Below are 12,916 nucleotides of genomic sequence, written 5' to 3' on the forward strand. Positions count from 1 at the left end.
ACACACACACACACACACACAGGTCATATACACTAGACATGTACACTATGACTACACACAAACATATCCTCCCAAAGTGCACACTCGAACACACACGAGCACACATGCACACAGACCATGATTAATTACACATACACAACACCATGATGACACACACACCACATATATGCCACATAATACAACATGATTACACACATACATCAGACACACTAATACCATGATTACATGCAAATACTCCCTTACCTCTGCCCCCACATACCACAAACACACACCACACTCATACCAGGACCGCACATATCACAATATAGCACATACGCACATGTATACATATAGCACATATACACATACATCACATACATACCATGACTACACACACATCAGACACCTATACACCACACACTGACACCATGACAACACAAAAATACCCACCCCATAACCGCACACACACACACATACACACTCACACATTCAATCACCTTGCTGTTTTTTTCCTCCTCGCCCTTTGACCCTGCAGAATTCTCTTCCACACTCTGGGCCCACATTTTCTTAGCTAAGGAATGTCAGCTCCTCCATGGTCTGAGGGGTAGGCGTGAAGGTCATACACTGTTTAATCCTCATCTTCCTTCTCCGATGCTCTTGTTATTTGCATACAGACAGGCTCTTACATAGTAGCCCAAACCTTCCCTGAACTCACTTCACAATTGAGGATGACCTTGAACTTCTGACCCTCCTGCCTTCACCTACCTCCCCAGTGCTGGAATGGAGTGGAAGGTTTGGCTTCTGCCAAGCCAGTTCTGCCAGCCATGCTCCATCTGCTGATCCAACCTGCCTGTTCAGCCAATGTTTTCAAAAGTGCTCTTATTTATTGTTTGACGAGTTCACACACATGTAAACGGTGTATCTTGATCCTATCCACCCCAACTCCCCTTCCCACCCACCCCCTGCACCTCAACATGATCTTCCCCTTCTGTTTTCTCTCCTTTATTATTGTTAACCCTGTGAGTCCAGTCAGTGCTGGCGTTAGAATGCTGCCCGCGCTTATCCAGTGTTTGCGGTGCCTGCGCTGCACGCTCTGGGCACACAGGCACGGCAGCCGGTTTGCACCTGCAGGGGTCTCAGGCTCACAATTGTCCTTGAGGCCATCAGTGTGTGAGAAAATGAGCTAGAAAAACTGCATCCCGACCATGGTGAGCATGGGGCAGAAGCAGGCTGGAAAGAGGGACAGGAAGACTTCTTGGGAGTTAGATCTGCATTGTCCACAAAGCAGCGGGCTTTTTGTCCTCTTGCCAAAGGATGTCTAGAGCTGACCCAAACACTGGATGGGCTGCTCTCAGCGCTGACCAGCAGAAGGCCCTTGGCCTTCCTCTGATTTATTGCCCGTGACTAGGCCCTACCTCGGTCATTAAAACCAGAATCAGTAGGATTTTCCCCAGCACATTCAACATGCTGCAGACTCGCTCCTCCACCCTCTCAGGACACAATAAGCTCTGGTTCCTGACCTTAGTTGTCCTTGTGGCCCTGGCTCAGACATCCCCAGGTAACCAAAATGGTGGTGAGATGGGGAGAGGGAGAGCGGCAGCCTACCCACTGCATCTTTGGGACGGTGTCCATGGGGTTGGGAGGAATAGCCTGCAGGAACAGCCGAGAGAAAAGTAGAGTTGTTTGGGGAACATGTGTGAGGCCCTGGGTATGATCTCCAGTACTGGGATGGAAGGAAAAGAAAATGGAAGGAGGGAGGGAAGAAAAAAAAGGGAAAGAGAAGGTGAGGACGGGGAGAACGAAGGGAGTGAGAAAGGGAGGGAGGGAAGCAAAAAGGAATAGAGGGGGGAGAGGAGGAAGGAAGAGAGGAGGGGAGGAAAAGAGGAGAGAAGTGAATAGGGTATAAGGGTATAAGGGAGGTAGGCAGCAATAGGAGGAGGGAGAAGAGAAGAGAGGGGGCAGTGACAGGGATGTGCTTTCCTGTGGGTAGTCACACTGATGCTTCTCACTGGGGGGACTGGGGATGCAAGCAGAGAGCAAGCAAATCCTTGTTCCCTGGCAACAATGCCTCCTCTGCTCCCAATATCTCCAGTCTGACCCCAGGCTCCCGCTTCAGTCCCCTCCACTGGTCCCATCCCTTAAGGTAACCAATGCATTCCCTTCACCTCCCCCTTGAAGCAAGGCAGAATAGGCATCTTGCTCTTAGGATGTGTGTTGGGAAATGCCTGGGCAGACAGACGTTGGGGATCTACAGGCTCATCCTAGGCTGCAGACATGGAGCTGTGGTTAGGGCAGAAGATTATGTGTGGCAGCCAGAGATCAACATCAAATGGCTTCTGCTCACTTTCCACACAAGAATAGTTATTACTTTTATTAATAACTATTATAGGATGACGGTTGTGGCTGTTCTGGAACTCACTATGTAGACCAGGCTGCCTTTGTACTCAGAGATCCACCTGCCTTCCAAATTCTGGGATTAAAGATGTGTGCTACCATGCCTGGTACCACCTTATTTTTGAGACAGCGCTATTTCTATGCCTGGAACACACAGAATAGCTCGGCTGGTTGGCCAGTGAGCTCCAGGGATCCACCTGTTTGTACTCTCCCATTTAATGGGCTACAGATGTGTGGTGCTGTGCCCAACTCTTATGTGGGTGCTGGCTGCCCAAACCTCCATCCTCATGCTTACAAAGTGAGTGTGTCCCCTGCTGAGGGACTCCCCCCCAGCCCAAGTTCCTGGCTTTGTTATTGGATCTCTGATTGTTCTAGAGAGTTGGGGCGGGGGGGGGGGTGGGGGTGGGAGGAAGAAAAGGTCTTGGTTACCATGGATTGTAAACCGCCTTAAAGTCTGGAGAAGACAGGGCAGAGGAGACTGTTATGACATTTCAGAGAATGCCAGCACACCATCTGCAGAATCCTAACATGGGGAGAGGAAGCCAACCTGAGATTGGTTTTCCCAGCTTTAGTGGAGAGAGAGAGAGAGAGAGAGAGAGAGAGAGAGAGAGAGAGAGAGAGAGAGAGAACTCAGATTTACTTCTAGTAGAGGATTTGGGGAGAGACAAGGAGAGGGAATTTGTAATTTACATTGGGGTCTCAATGCCTCCCCGAACCCACCGTTCTCCCGGGGGGGGGGGTCTGCCGACATTCTCGGGATGTACAAGTGTATCCTCTTCACGCAGTCCCTCTCTGTTCACTGTGATAGAGGGATGGTTCAGAAACTGCTTTTATGGCTTGGGGAAATGCAGGCGCATATGCAGGGCCAATGAGAAGAAGAAAGAGAGGTGTGGAGAGAGAACGTTTTGCTGCATCAGAGAAACAAACTCCAGACTATCCCACATCCCAGTGACCAAAGATCGGAAAAAGGATGGTATGTATCTGTTTCAGACTTCTGGCTGCCGTGTTTCAGTCGTCACCTTAACAAGTCAGGGACACATACAATACCCTCCGCCGGAGCTTCTGAGGGTTCATTAATCAATGCCCATTGCAAAGGGGTCTTGACATGGGTCATCAAGTGTCCTACTTTTCATAAGGATCATACACTTAACTTAGGTTAGCAGTCTCCAAACTCACGTAGAAGTGAGGAAGGTGCAGAGGAAATCTGGACGAATCCATTGGGTGTGGCTAAGCTTCTTTACCAACCATGGCCTCCACTCACCCCTGAAATGGAAATTTCAGGCTGGACTACTATAATTCAAGATATCTTTAAAGCTTCATTCTTCAGAACATGAAGAGACACTGCTTTCTCGGGCAAAGCGGGGAGGGAGGTGGTGGAAATCAGCCTATTGGTCAGCCGCAATCCTAACGTGTACAGGACACACTTCTTGGTCCTCACTATACATGCATAACCTTCCGACGACCTTCAACCGAATGACCTTCCAAGTTGGCCTCCAGGGCACCTACTCAACCCGCCACCTGCTGCCTTAGCTACTTCTCCCAATGCTGTGAAGAAATGTCCCTAACAGAAGCTACATAAGAAGGGATGTAACTTCCAGTCAGAGGAGGGATTCCTTCTGCTCACAGCACCTGCAGTAGGCAGGTGTATCCCAAGGCAGCTGTATCCACAGCCAGGAAGCAGAGAAGAATGGCTGCATGTTCAGCTCTCCATTTAGAAATGCAGTCTGGGACCTGCTTCCCAGCCCCCAGGCAGGGTTGGTCATGGCAGTTCCGTTGTCTTTCCCTCACTGGCATGCCTCGAGCCTTGTGCCTTCCGTGATTCTAGATCTTGTCAGGATTTCAATCCATATTAACGACCACACCTCCCTCTACTATTCTGGTTGGGCAGCCATCCTTCCGCCCATGGCCCAAAAGCTCCTAAAGGTGATCCCAAACCCCAGTCCCCTAGAATGTGAGGCTTGGAGAGAGGGTCTTTAAGAAGGTAACGGAAGTTAAATGAGATTGTTAGGGTGGGTCCTAGTGTTGTATGACTAGTGTTCTTATGAGAGGAGACTTGGGAGTAATTATTTGCCATCAATTATAACACACAGAGTCATGCTGAGATCCGAGAAGTCTCAAGGCATTGACAAGCCAAGGAGAGAGGCCTGCGGAGAACCAACCCTCCTTTGGACTTCATCCCCAGAATTCTGAGAAAATAAACTTCTGTTGTTCAACTCACCCAGTTCGTGGTACTTTCTAATGAAATGAATACAAACATACTATGACACCAGAACCCTAAATGTTGTCCTGAACTCCAAATCTGAAAGTTTTAGTTTCCATTTTAAAGCTTTCAAAAGTGGGGTGGCAGTGATGGCTCCGTTGGTACTATGCCTGCCGTGCAAGCTTGGGACTCACTTGGAAAAGCCGGGTGATTTCAATCCCAGGGTTGGGGAGCAGAGGTGGGAGGCCTCCAGCCAGCCTAGCCTGCTTGGTGAGTTCCAGGTTACTGAGTGACTTAGACAGAAAGAATTAGAAGGTGGTCGGCACCTAGCCAACAGCAGCTCTTCTTGTTTGCCTCCTGTTGCTACAAGAAACACCACGGCTAAAAGCAACTTGTAGTGAAAGAGAATTTGATTTGAGGTTTACAGCACACCACTAAGAGAAGCAGGAACTCGAGGCAGGGACCTGGAAGCAGGAAGTGGAAGAGAAACCGTGAAGGAAACACTTGCTTCTGCTCTTTCAGCCACTCAGGTTTAACTGCCATTCCTTGCTACTTTCTAAATCTGAATAATACACCTGACAAAACCACCTTACTGCCCCATTCACAAACAGACAGAAAGAAAGGAGAAATCAGGGCTGGGGAGAGGGTGCAGTGGATGAAGTGTGGTGGGACATGTCTGTCAACCAACACTGGCAAGGTGAGGGTAGGTGGCTTCCCGGGGATGGCTGGTCAACCAGTCTCACTGAAACAGCAAGCTGCAGATTCAAGGAGAGCCCTGGTCTCAAAAGATCAGGTGGGTGATGGTAGAAGGTGAGGGGCTACTAACAGGAACATGGGCCATCCAAAGGCAGCTGCATCACCAATATGGGTAAAAGTTCACAAAAACTGCAACTCTGGAGCTCTCTAGGTTACCAGTGAGGGCTCTCAGGTCAGGTTCATTTTCTCCAATGATTGAAGAATAAAAAGGCAGAAAATGAATAATGGTCGTAGAAAGCTAACAAGTCTTTTTATTTATTTATTTATTTATTTATTTATTTATTTATTTATTTAATTTTATTTTTGGTTTTTCGAGACAGGTTTTCTCTGTATAACCCTGGCTGTCCTGAACTCACTTTGTAGACCAGGCTGGCCTCGAACTGAGAAATCTGCCTGCCTCTGCCTCCCGAGTGCTGGGATTAAAGGCGTGTGCTACCACGTCTGGCTTGAAAGCTAATAAGTCTTAATAAAAGCAAAAGGACACATGTACATGAATGTATACACACACACACACACACACACACAAATGCACACGCACACGCACATGCATATGTACAGATGCTTCCCAAGTAAAAAGGGGATTCATCCGCTGAGCTCTGTGTCTCCCTGGAGAGCTGTGGATCCTGGTGTTTCTGGTGGCCTGAGATGGGTCCTCTTCATCTCATTTTCCATCAGTCAGCTTGGACAAAGGAGAGTAGGATGGTTAGTTGATTGACAGGCATGTCCAAGGCCTGCCTGGGATGTGTCTGGGCAAGTCAGCTGGAAGGGGGCCTACGTGTGAAGAGATGTCAAGGAACTCTGCCAAATATTTACCCTGGGTGAAGAAGAAGCTACAAGCATGCCATATTGTTTATTTTTGGTGATTTTCTTACCTGTCTGCCCATCAGGATACTATTCCCCCTTCTTCCTGACTCACAAGAAGATTGACAAGTCAGAGTGTGTCTTCAGCCTCCTTACTGTTTATACAACAGTGTGTGGGGTGGGAGTAGAGGTGTGTGTTGTGAATCTCATACATTTCAGGAACTTCTTGAGACTTGTGGGTTGTCTGCTACCTGAGTCTTAAGACTTCCTTTGAAACTTCTCAAGGAGATTCTTCCAAGGATGCTTCAATTTGTCAAAAATTGCTAGGCAGCCATGAAACAAAGCATGTACCCTGACACTTCATTGGGTAATTCCAGGGTATAGATGGAAATGCTACCAGATGTACGTAGTTTAGTGAGAAAAGACTTAGTTGCTTGGTCAACGAGAATGCAGGAAGTCAAAGCTACTTGAAGACTCACTCTTGCTTCACCTCCTTATTGATTGGTTTGCTCCATCAGAATCCACCCTTCCACCAGCACCCCCTGAGCAGCTATTGCAGACAGCAAATTCGATTCCCCAAACTGTAAGATTTCCCTAAAAACAGTGAAAATATCTAGAAGCTCTGCAGATCTGCTGCAGCTCCCATTCCAGTGAACGAGCATGGCACAGGTGTCCTTTCAGACCCCAGACTCCTAGAAAGAATGGCAGAGCTGAAAGCTGGAGAAGTGGAGGTAATATCTGTGGTGGTCAGGGATATCTGTGAGTGAATGACAGAAGCTTTAGGAAGCAATAGTGCTGAGGAATCTGGAGACACATAAAAATCCAGTAAACTTGCTCAACCAACTGAGCAAAGCAATGCAAAAAAGCTTAATATAGCAAGGAGTATAATTGACAGATGAGCTCTTCCTCAGTGACACAGAAGCTCTGTACAACATGAAAGTTCTATCTTCTGAATATACCTAAAATATCTCCAAAGACAACATGCATTTTTTTCATCTAAAAAACAGGTGAGAAGCTGTGGTGGTTTGAATAAGGATGGCCTCTACAGGCTCATACGTTTGGTAGTTGGTCACTAGTTGGTGGAACTGTTTGGGAAGGATTATAAAGTGTGGCCTTGGTAAAGGAGCTATGTTACTTGAGTTTCAAAAGCCCTTGCCATTCCCAATGTCCTCTTTGCCTCCTACTTGTGGACCAAAATGTAAGGTCTCAACTACGGTGCCAGCATCATGTCTGCCTGCTTGAGTCCATACTCTCCACCACGATAGTCATGAACTTTAACTGTCTGAAACCGCAAGTCCCCAATAAAGTCTTTAGTCTATAAATTGCCTTGGGCATGGTGTCTTTAAAGCAATAGAACAGTGGTTGAGAGAAATGTTATTCAATATTAAGGCTTAAGCTTCTGGTTTGACAATTATGCTTGGAACCATCTTTTCAAACTATCATTTAGATCCTCTATAATGTAACAATTTGGTTTGGCTTGGTTTTCTTACCATGTAGCTCTGGCTGGTCTGGCGCTCACAGTGTAAACCAGTCCTCGAACTCATAGAGATCCACTTGCTTCAGCCTCCCAAGTGCTGGTATTAAGCTCAGTTGCCATCTACCCTTCTCTTTAACAGTTTTAAGAGTGTGAGAACTGAAGTTTGGTGGGGCTGGGAGAGCCACACCTATGTTAAAGATTCTACAAAGCTAACTGACTAATTAGAATGGCAATTGTGGAGAGTTGGAATGTTGCAAGGCCAGAGGAAAATTCTCTTGAGCTACTTTTAGCCTCCTTGATAGCTGTTCGCTGCCCATCATCCTCTGGCTAGCAGATACAACTTTGGGATACACTAAAAGACCAGTATTTTACACCACCCAATGCTGAGTTAGCATCTGAGACCAACAGAAGGGTTTTCTCTTAGCTGTGTCTGCCCCACTCCCAGGATCCCACTGACACACTTGAAAAGTCCCTCGGTTTATGAATTTCTCTTGTTCCAAGCCAAAACAAACAAACAAACAAACACACAAACAAACAAAAAAACTTATGAGAAACAGAAGAGGTGGTTCCATGGGTAAGAACACTGTGCAAGCGAGGGAGAGGACTTCAGTTCCAATCTACACACCCAGGTAAAAAGGTAAGGTGTGGCCTCATACACACCTGTCCACAGCTCTGGGGAGAACAGAGACAGGAAGGCGGCTGCCAACTTAGCTCCAGTGCGAAAACCTCTCTCAAGGGAATAAGGGGGCATGTGTGAAAAAGACACCCCCCCTTTGGCCTCTGTGTGCACACACATGAGAAGGAGAACATGCATACCACACACACACACACACACACACACACACACACACACACACACACACACAGCTTCATGAAAGGGTTACCATTCTGGATCATGTTAACTTGACTCTGGGCCATCATCCCTTATATTAGGTTCCTGAAGTGTTAATGACCTAAACCAAGAAACACAAGATGAGCTGAGGAACTCCTGACTCATCGTAAGGATAAGAACCCATGACTGACAAGAAAGCGAACATGTGAAGGAAAGCATCCACTGTTGTCACTCGGCCTTGGAACCATCAAGAACGCAACAACTGATAAAACGTTCCTCCCTAAAACGTGTGCCCCATAGAGCCTCAAGCCTCCTGCACCCTGGCACACAGTCTCTACTCCCTCAGAGAGACTGGTGTGGTGTCCTTCCTTATTCTGACTAAAGGACAGTTCTGCTCCTGTAGAGGTTTAAACGTGTAATCTCAAATACAGGATCTAACAAGGTTTTTGTAACATCGGTGGCACGCATACTGAATTTTGGGAGTATGAAAATGTGCGAGGAAATGTACTTAGCTGAAAATAAAAGGAAATGAAATTATTCCAGTCAAGTTTCTCTTGAGGATCACAACTGATAGAATGAGTTCATGTCAAAAGGAAATCTATTGGCTAGCTTTCCTGGTAGGGTCTGGATAGTCTAACCATGACCGCCTCACAGTGCAGGGGCCCCTAGAATCTGGTAGCTGCTCATCCCACAAGGATGGATAGTACAGAAGTCCCAACATGGACCCGAAGGCCTGCAGGGTTCCTGGAGAGTCTATGTTGGATGCCTGAAGAAGCTGATTTCAATATCAACAAAGGAATGCAGCAGTGGCAGCCACAGGGTTGACGAACTTGCCAGTGAGAGAAAAGGAAAGTAGGCAAAAGCCGCATTGCCTTCTTCCTTCCATCTCCCTTTTATCTGGCTTGTCAAAGGAAGGTGCTGCCCATATTTATGGAGGGTCATCCCACCTCAAATAAAATGATCAAGCTCCTCACAGGAGTGCCCAAAATTTTACCTTTTACTTGATTTCAGATCCAACCAAGATGAGTCTTCACAGACACACATCAAAGCTGGTGCCTTAAAAAATATATTTATTGCACATGGGTCAATTTATAAATTCTTATCATTCATATTATGATTCGTTACTATGATTTATCTAACCAGGGAGCCTTTCCTCTTTCCAAAGTGGGCATTGACAGCTTGCTGGTAGAGATAGGGAAGTCTTAGAAGCCCCTGAAAACTTGGTCAAGAACACATGAAAAAAAGAAATTTCTAGCAAGAGAGGACATGGGCTTCGCAGGACAGGGGGCATCAGCAGGATGTCCTCATGCATCCTCCCACTGGACAGGTCACTTCTTCCAAACCCTGCAAAATAAGGCAGTCAGACATGCCATAAGCACATGCCTCGAAACAGAAGCAGAAGACCAAGCCTCCGGCCTAGACCATAGGCTGAGGACGCATTTCTCACATCTTCCCTGACACAGCCCCAGTCACCTCCATGGCTCAGGTAAACTGAATGACTTAGTGTGCCTAGATCATACACTGCAACAAAGCTGAAGATCTCATGTGCCCAAGTTTGAAAAGCCATTGTCTTGGTCACATTGCACATCATTGCTAATCCCCCAGGTCCGCCTTGGACACTCAGGATGGTGACTCTAAGTGGTGATTCAGGTAGCTTGTTTCGAGACATATCAGAAAGACCTAATTCCCTTTAAGGCCCGAGGGCATGGGTTAATTGGGGTTACATTTTTTTTTTTAAAGTATCTTTTCACAGAGGGCCCTGGTTTGATTCCAAGCACCCACATGGAATCTATAACTCCAGTTTCCGGAAACTAACGACCTTATCTTGCCTTCCCAGGTGCACACACATGAGGTGCACAGACATACACACAGGCAAAATACCCATACACATAGAAGGTAAAAATAACATTAAAATTGAAAAAAAAAGAAAGATCGGTAGTCACCACCATTATGAGACCACTTCCTCATAATCACCTCTTAGTTCAGTGAGCTACAGACCAAAGCAATTGCTTCTTAGTTCAGTGAGCTACAGACCAAAGCAAAGCTCTCTCACCCTCACCCCATGCAGACATTCAGTGTAAAACGACAGCATAAAAACAAAACAGCCAGGGCTCTAATTTAAAAGGGGAGGAAGCAAAGACACAGAGCCTCAGCAATTCCAGCAGGCAGACATGGAAGACCTCCATGAGCATGGGCAAGACCACTCAGAAAGTATGGGTTCTCCGTGGAAAACCACTTCACTTTATGTCCTGTAGGCCCAATGGGTTTTCTTTATCTTTATTATTATTATTATTATTTTAAACGTTGTGTGAAGTTTACCCTTGGGTTACTCAAATGCTGATTTCTCTGCCCTCATGTCTTATGTCAATCTGGACACAGCAGTGTACTGCTTATACCAAGAATCTCCTGTATCAAGTTTATGTAAACAGTCCTTACAATGTATTTTCTCCCTTGTCAATAAATGGTGATGACCCAATGGCTGGGCAGAAAAGAGAATAGGGTGGGACATCTGTCAGAAAAAAAGGAAAGGGCGAGTCAGATATGTGGTAGAACAGAGGACTCAAATAATGAGCCAGGTTAATAATAATACGCAAATACCAAGGGATGGGGCTGAGAAGGAGCCAAATTAACATGGAAGTTTAAGATACATCATTTAAATGCTCAGCAATTGAGGTGTCATCTTAAATAAATCTTGGTTTCCTTGTGTAGTTATTGGGGATTAGCATAAAGTAAATAAATACAGCTGCCAGATGAATTCACTGTTTACATTTATATTAAGAATACTTTGTGCCTGGAGAGATGGCTCCATGGTTAGGAGCACTGATTGCTCTTCCAGAGGTCCTGAGTTCAATTCCCACCAACCACATGGTGGCTCACAACCATCTGTAATGGGATCTGATGCCCTCTTCTGGTGTGTCTGAAGACAGCTACAGCATATTCATATACATAAAATAAATAAGTAATTCTTTTTTAAAAAAAAAAAGAATAATTCATTTTCAGTGTCGCTCTTGCCCACATTTGAGATTGGAGAACAAATCTCCCACTGATGGGGCACAGCCATGAAAACCCCCTGGTTGACAGTTATAAACGGCAGTAACATTTGAAGCTGCCTGTTCTACCAGGTGAAAATCAAGTGGGTTCAATCAGAATCCCCCCCCCCCCGTCTCTTTGCTCTGCTATTTACAGTAGTATCTTGCCTAAGTCTTAAGGAAGAATTTCTGTGATAACACTGGCTTCCTGAGAATCTAGTCCCCATTCCACTAAGCTTCTGCGTATGTTAGTGAAAGGGAAATGTCAAAGGTGCACACCTCTACTAGTGTCCCTGTGAGATCTATAAGATATGCCCACAACACTGCTGGATAAATGGATAATTCCACAACCATATTCTCGTCTCTAAATAGGAGGCATAGGAACACATCTCAACTCTCATGCTGAATCCAGAATCATATTCCAAATGTTAGATTTTATTTCTCTATGTTTAATTCTTCATTGTGTTCCCAATTTATTTGTTTTGCCCTGAAACCTGTCTTCTTCCAAGCCTGTCTTCTGTGTGACCCATGGTCTCAAACCAGTGAATTTCAAAGACATAAATACACTCATACTTCCCCACCACGCCCTTAGCCACATTCAAAAGTCAATCTTAGAACCAGGTAGAGTGGTACCTGCCTGTAATCCCAGCACGGAGTTGGCTGAGGCAGGAACATTCAGAACTTGAGGTCAGTCTGGGCTAAACTCTGTCTCTGAAAGAAAAAATGAAAATGAAAGAAGAACACGCCCAGGAGCAGAGGATCAGAAGTGAGGAGGACACAACATTTGTCTGAACGCTGGGAGTAGCTGGGACCAGCATGACCCAGACACACAGGAACTCTGCCAGACCAATGGCTTGGGTTCCTTCCAGTCTGTCTGGGCTGGTGCCCTGAGCAGACCTTGGATGCAAACTCCGAAGCCAGCCCCACAACACCCAGAGGCATCTCCACTCCCAGGCGCTCTAACATGCCCAGGATCATAGGATCACAGGATCCCAGGAGCTTGGTCACACCAGGATCTCAGGGTCCCAGAGGCAGCTTGGCTCCCAGGAGCTCTGACACACCCAGGATCTCAGAATCACAGGATCACAGAATCACAGGGTCAGAGAGACAGCTGGACTCAGAGGAGTTCTGACACAACCAGGATCATAGGAAGGACAGGCTCCAGTCAGACATAGCCAGAGCAGGTAGCACTAGAGATAACCAGATGGCAAGAGGCAAGCATAAGAACATAAGCAACAGAAACCAAGGTTACTTGGCAGAACCCAAGTCTCCCACCATAGCAAATCCTGGATACCCCAATACACCGGAAAAGCAAGATTCAGATCTAAAAATCACTCCTCATGATGATGATAGAGGACTTTAAGAAGGACATAAATAACTCCCTTAAAGAAATACAGGAGAACACAGATAAACAGCTAGAAGCCCTCTTTAAAGAGGAAACACAAAAA

The 12,916-nt window shown here is 46.2% G+C and overlaps 1 protein-coding gene across 1 annotated transcript; it reads left to right on the plus strand.

Moving 5' to 3' along the window:
• The first annotated feature begins 1,437 nt into the window (after positions 1–1,437).
• Positions 1,438–4,589, plus strand: Defb115 (defensin beta 115). The gene is made up of 3 exons (XM_021195193.1): positions 1,438–1,537; positions 3,182–3,346; positions 4,464–4,589. Exons 1-3 carry the CDS (start codon positions 1,444–1,446, stop codon positions 4,472–4,474), a joined length of 270 nt encoding a protein of 89 aa, XP_021050852.1. The 5' UTR covers positions 1,438–1,443; the 3' UTR covers positions 4,475–4,589.
• The last annotated feature ends 8,327 nt before the right edge of the window (positions 4,590–12,916 follow it).

This window comes from Mus pahari, chromosome 3 (genome assembly GCF_900095145.1).
Source record: "Mus pahari chromosome 3, PAHARI_EIJ_v1.1, whole genome shotgun sequence".
Classification (NCBI taxonomy): domain Eukaryota; kingdom Metazoa; phylum Chordata; class Mammalia; order Rodentia; family Muridae; genus Mus; species Mus pahari.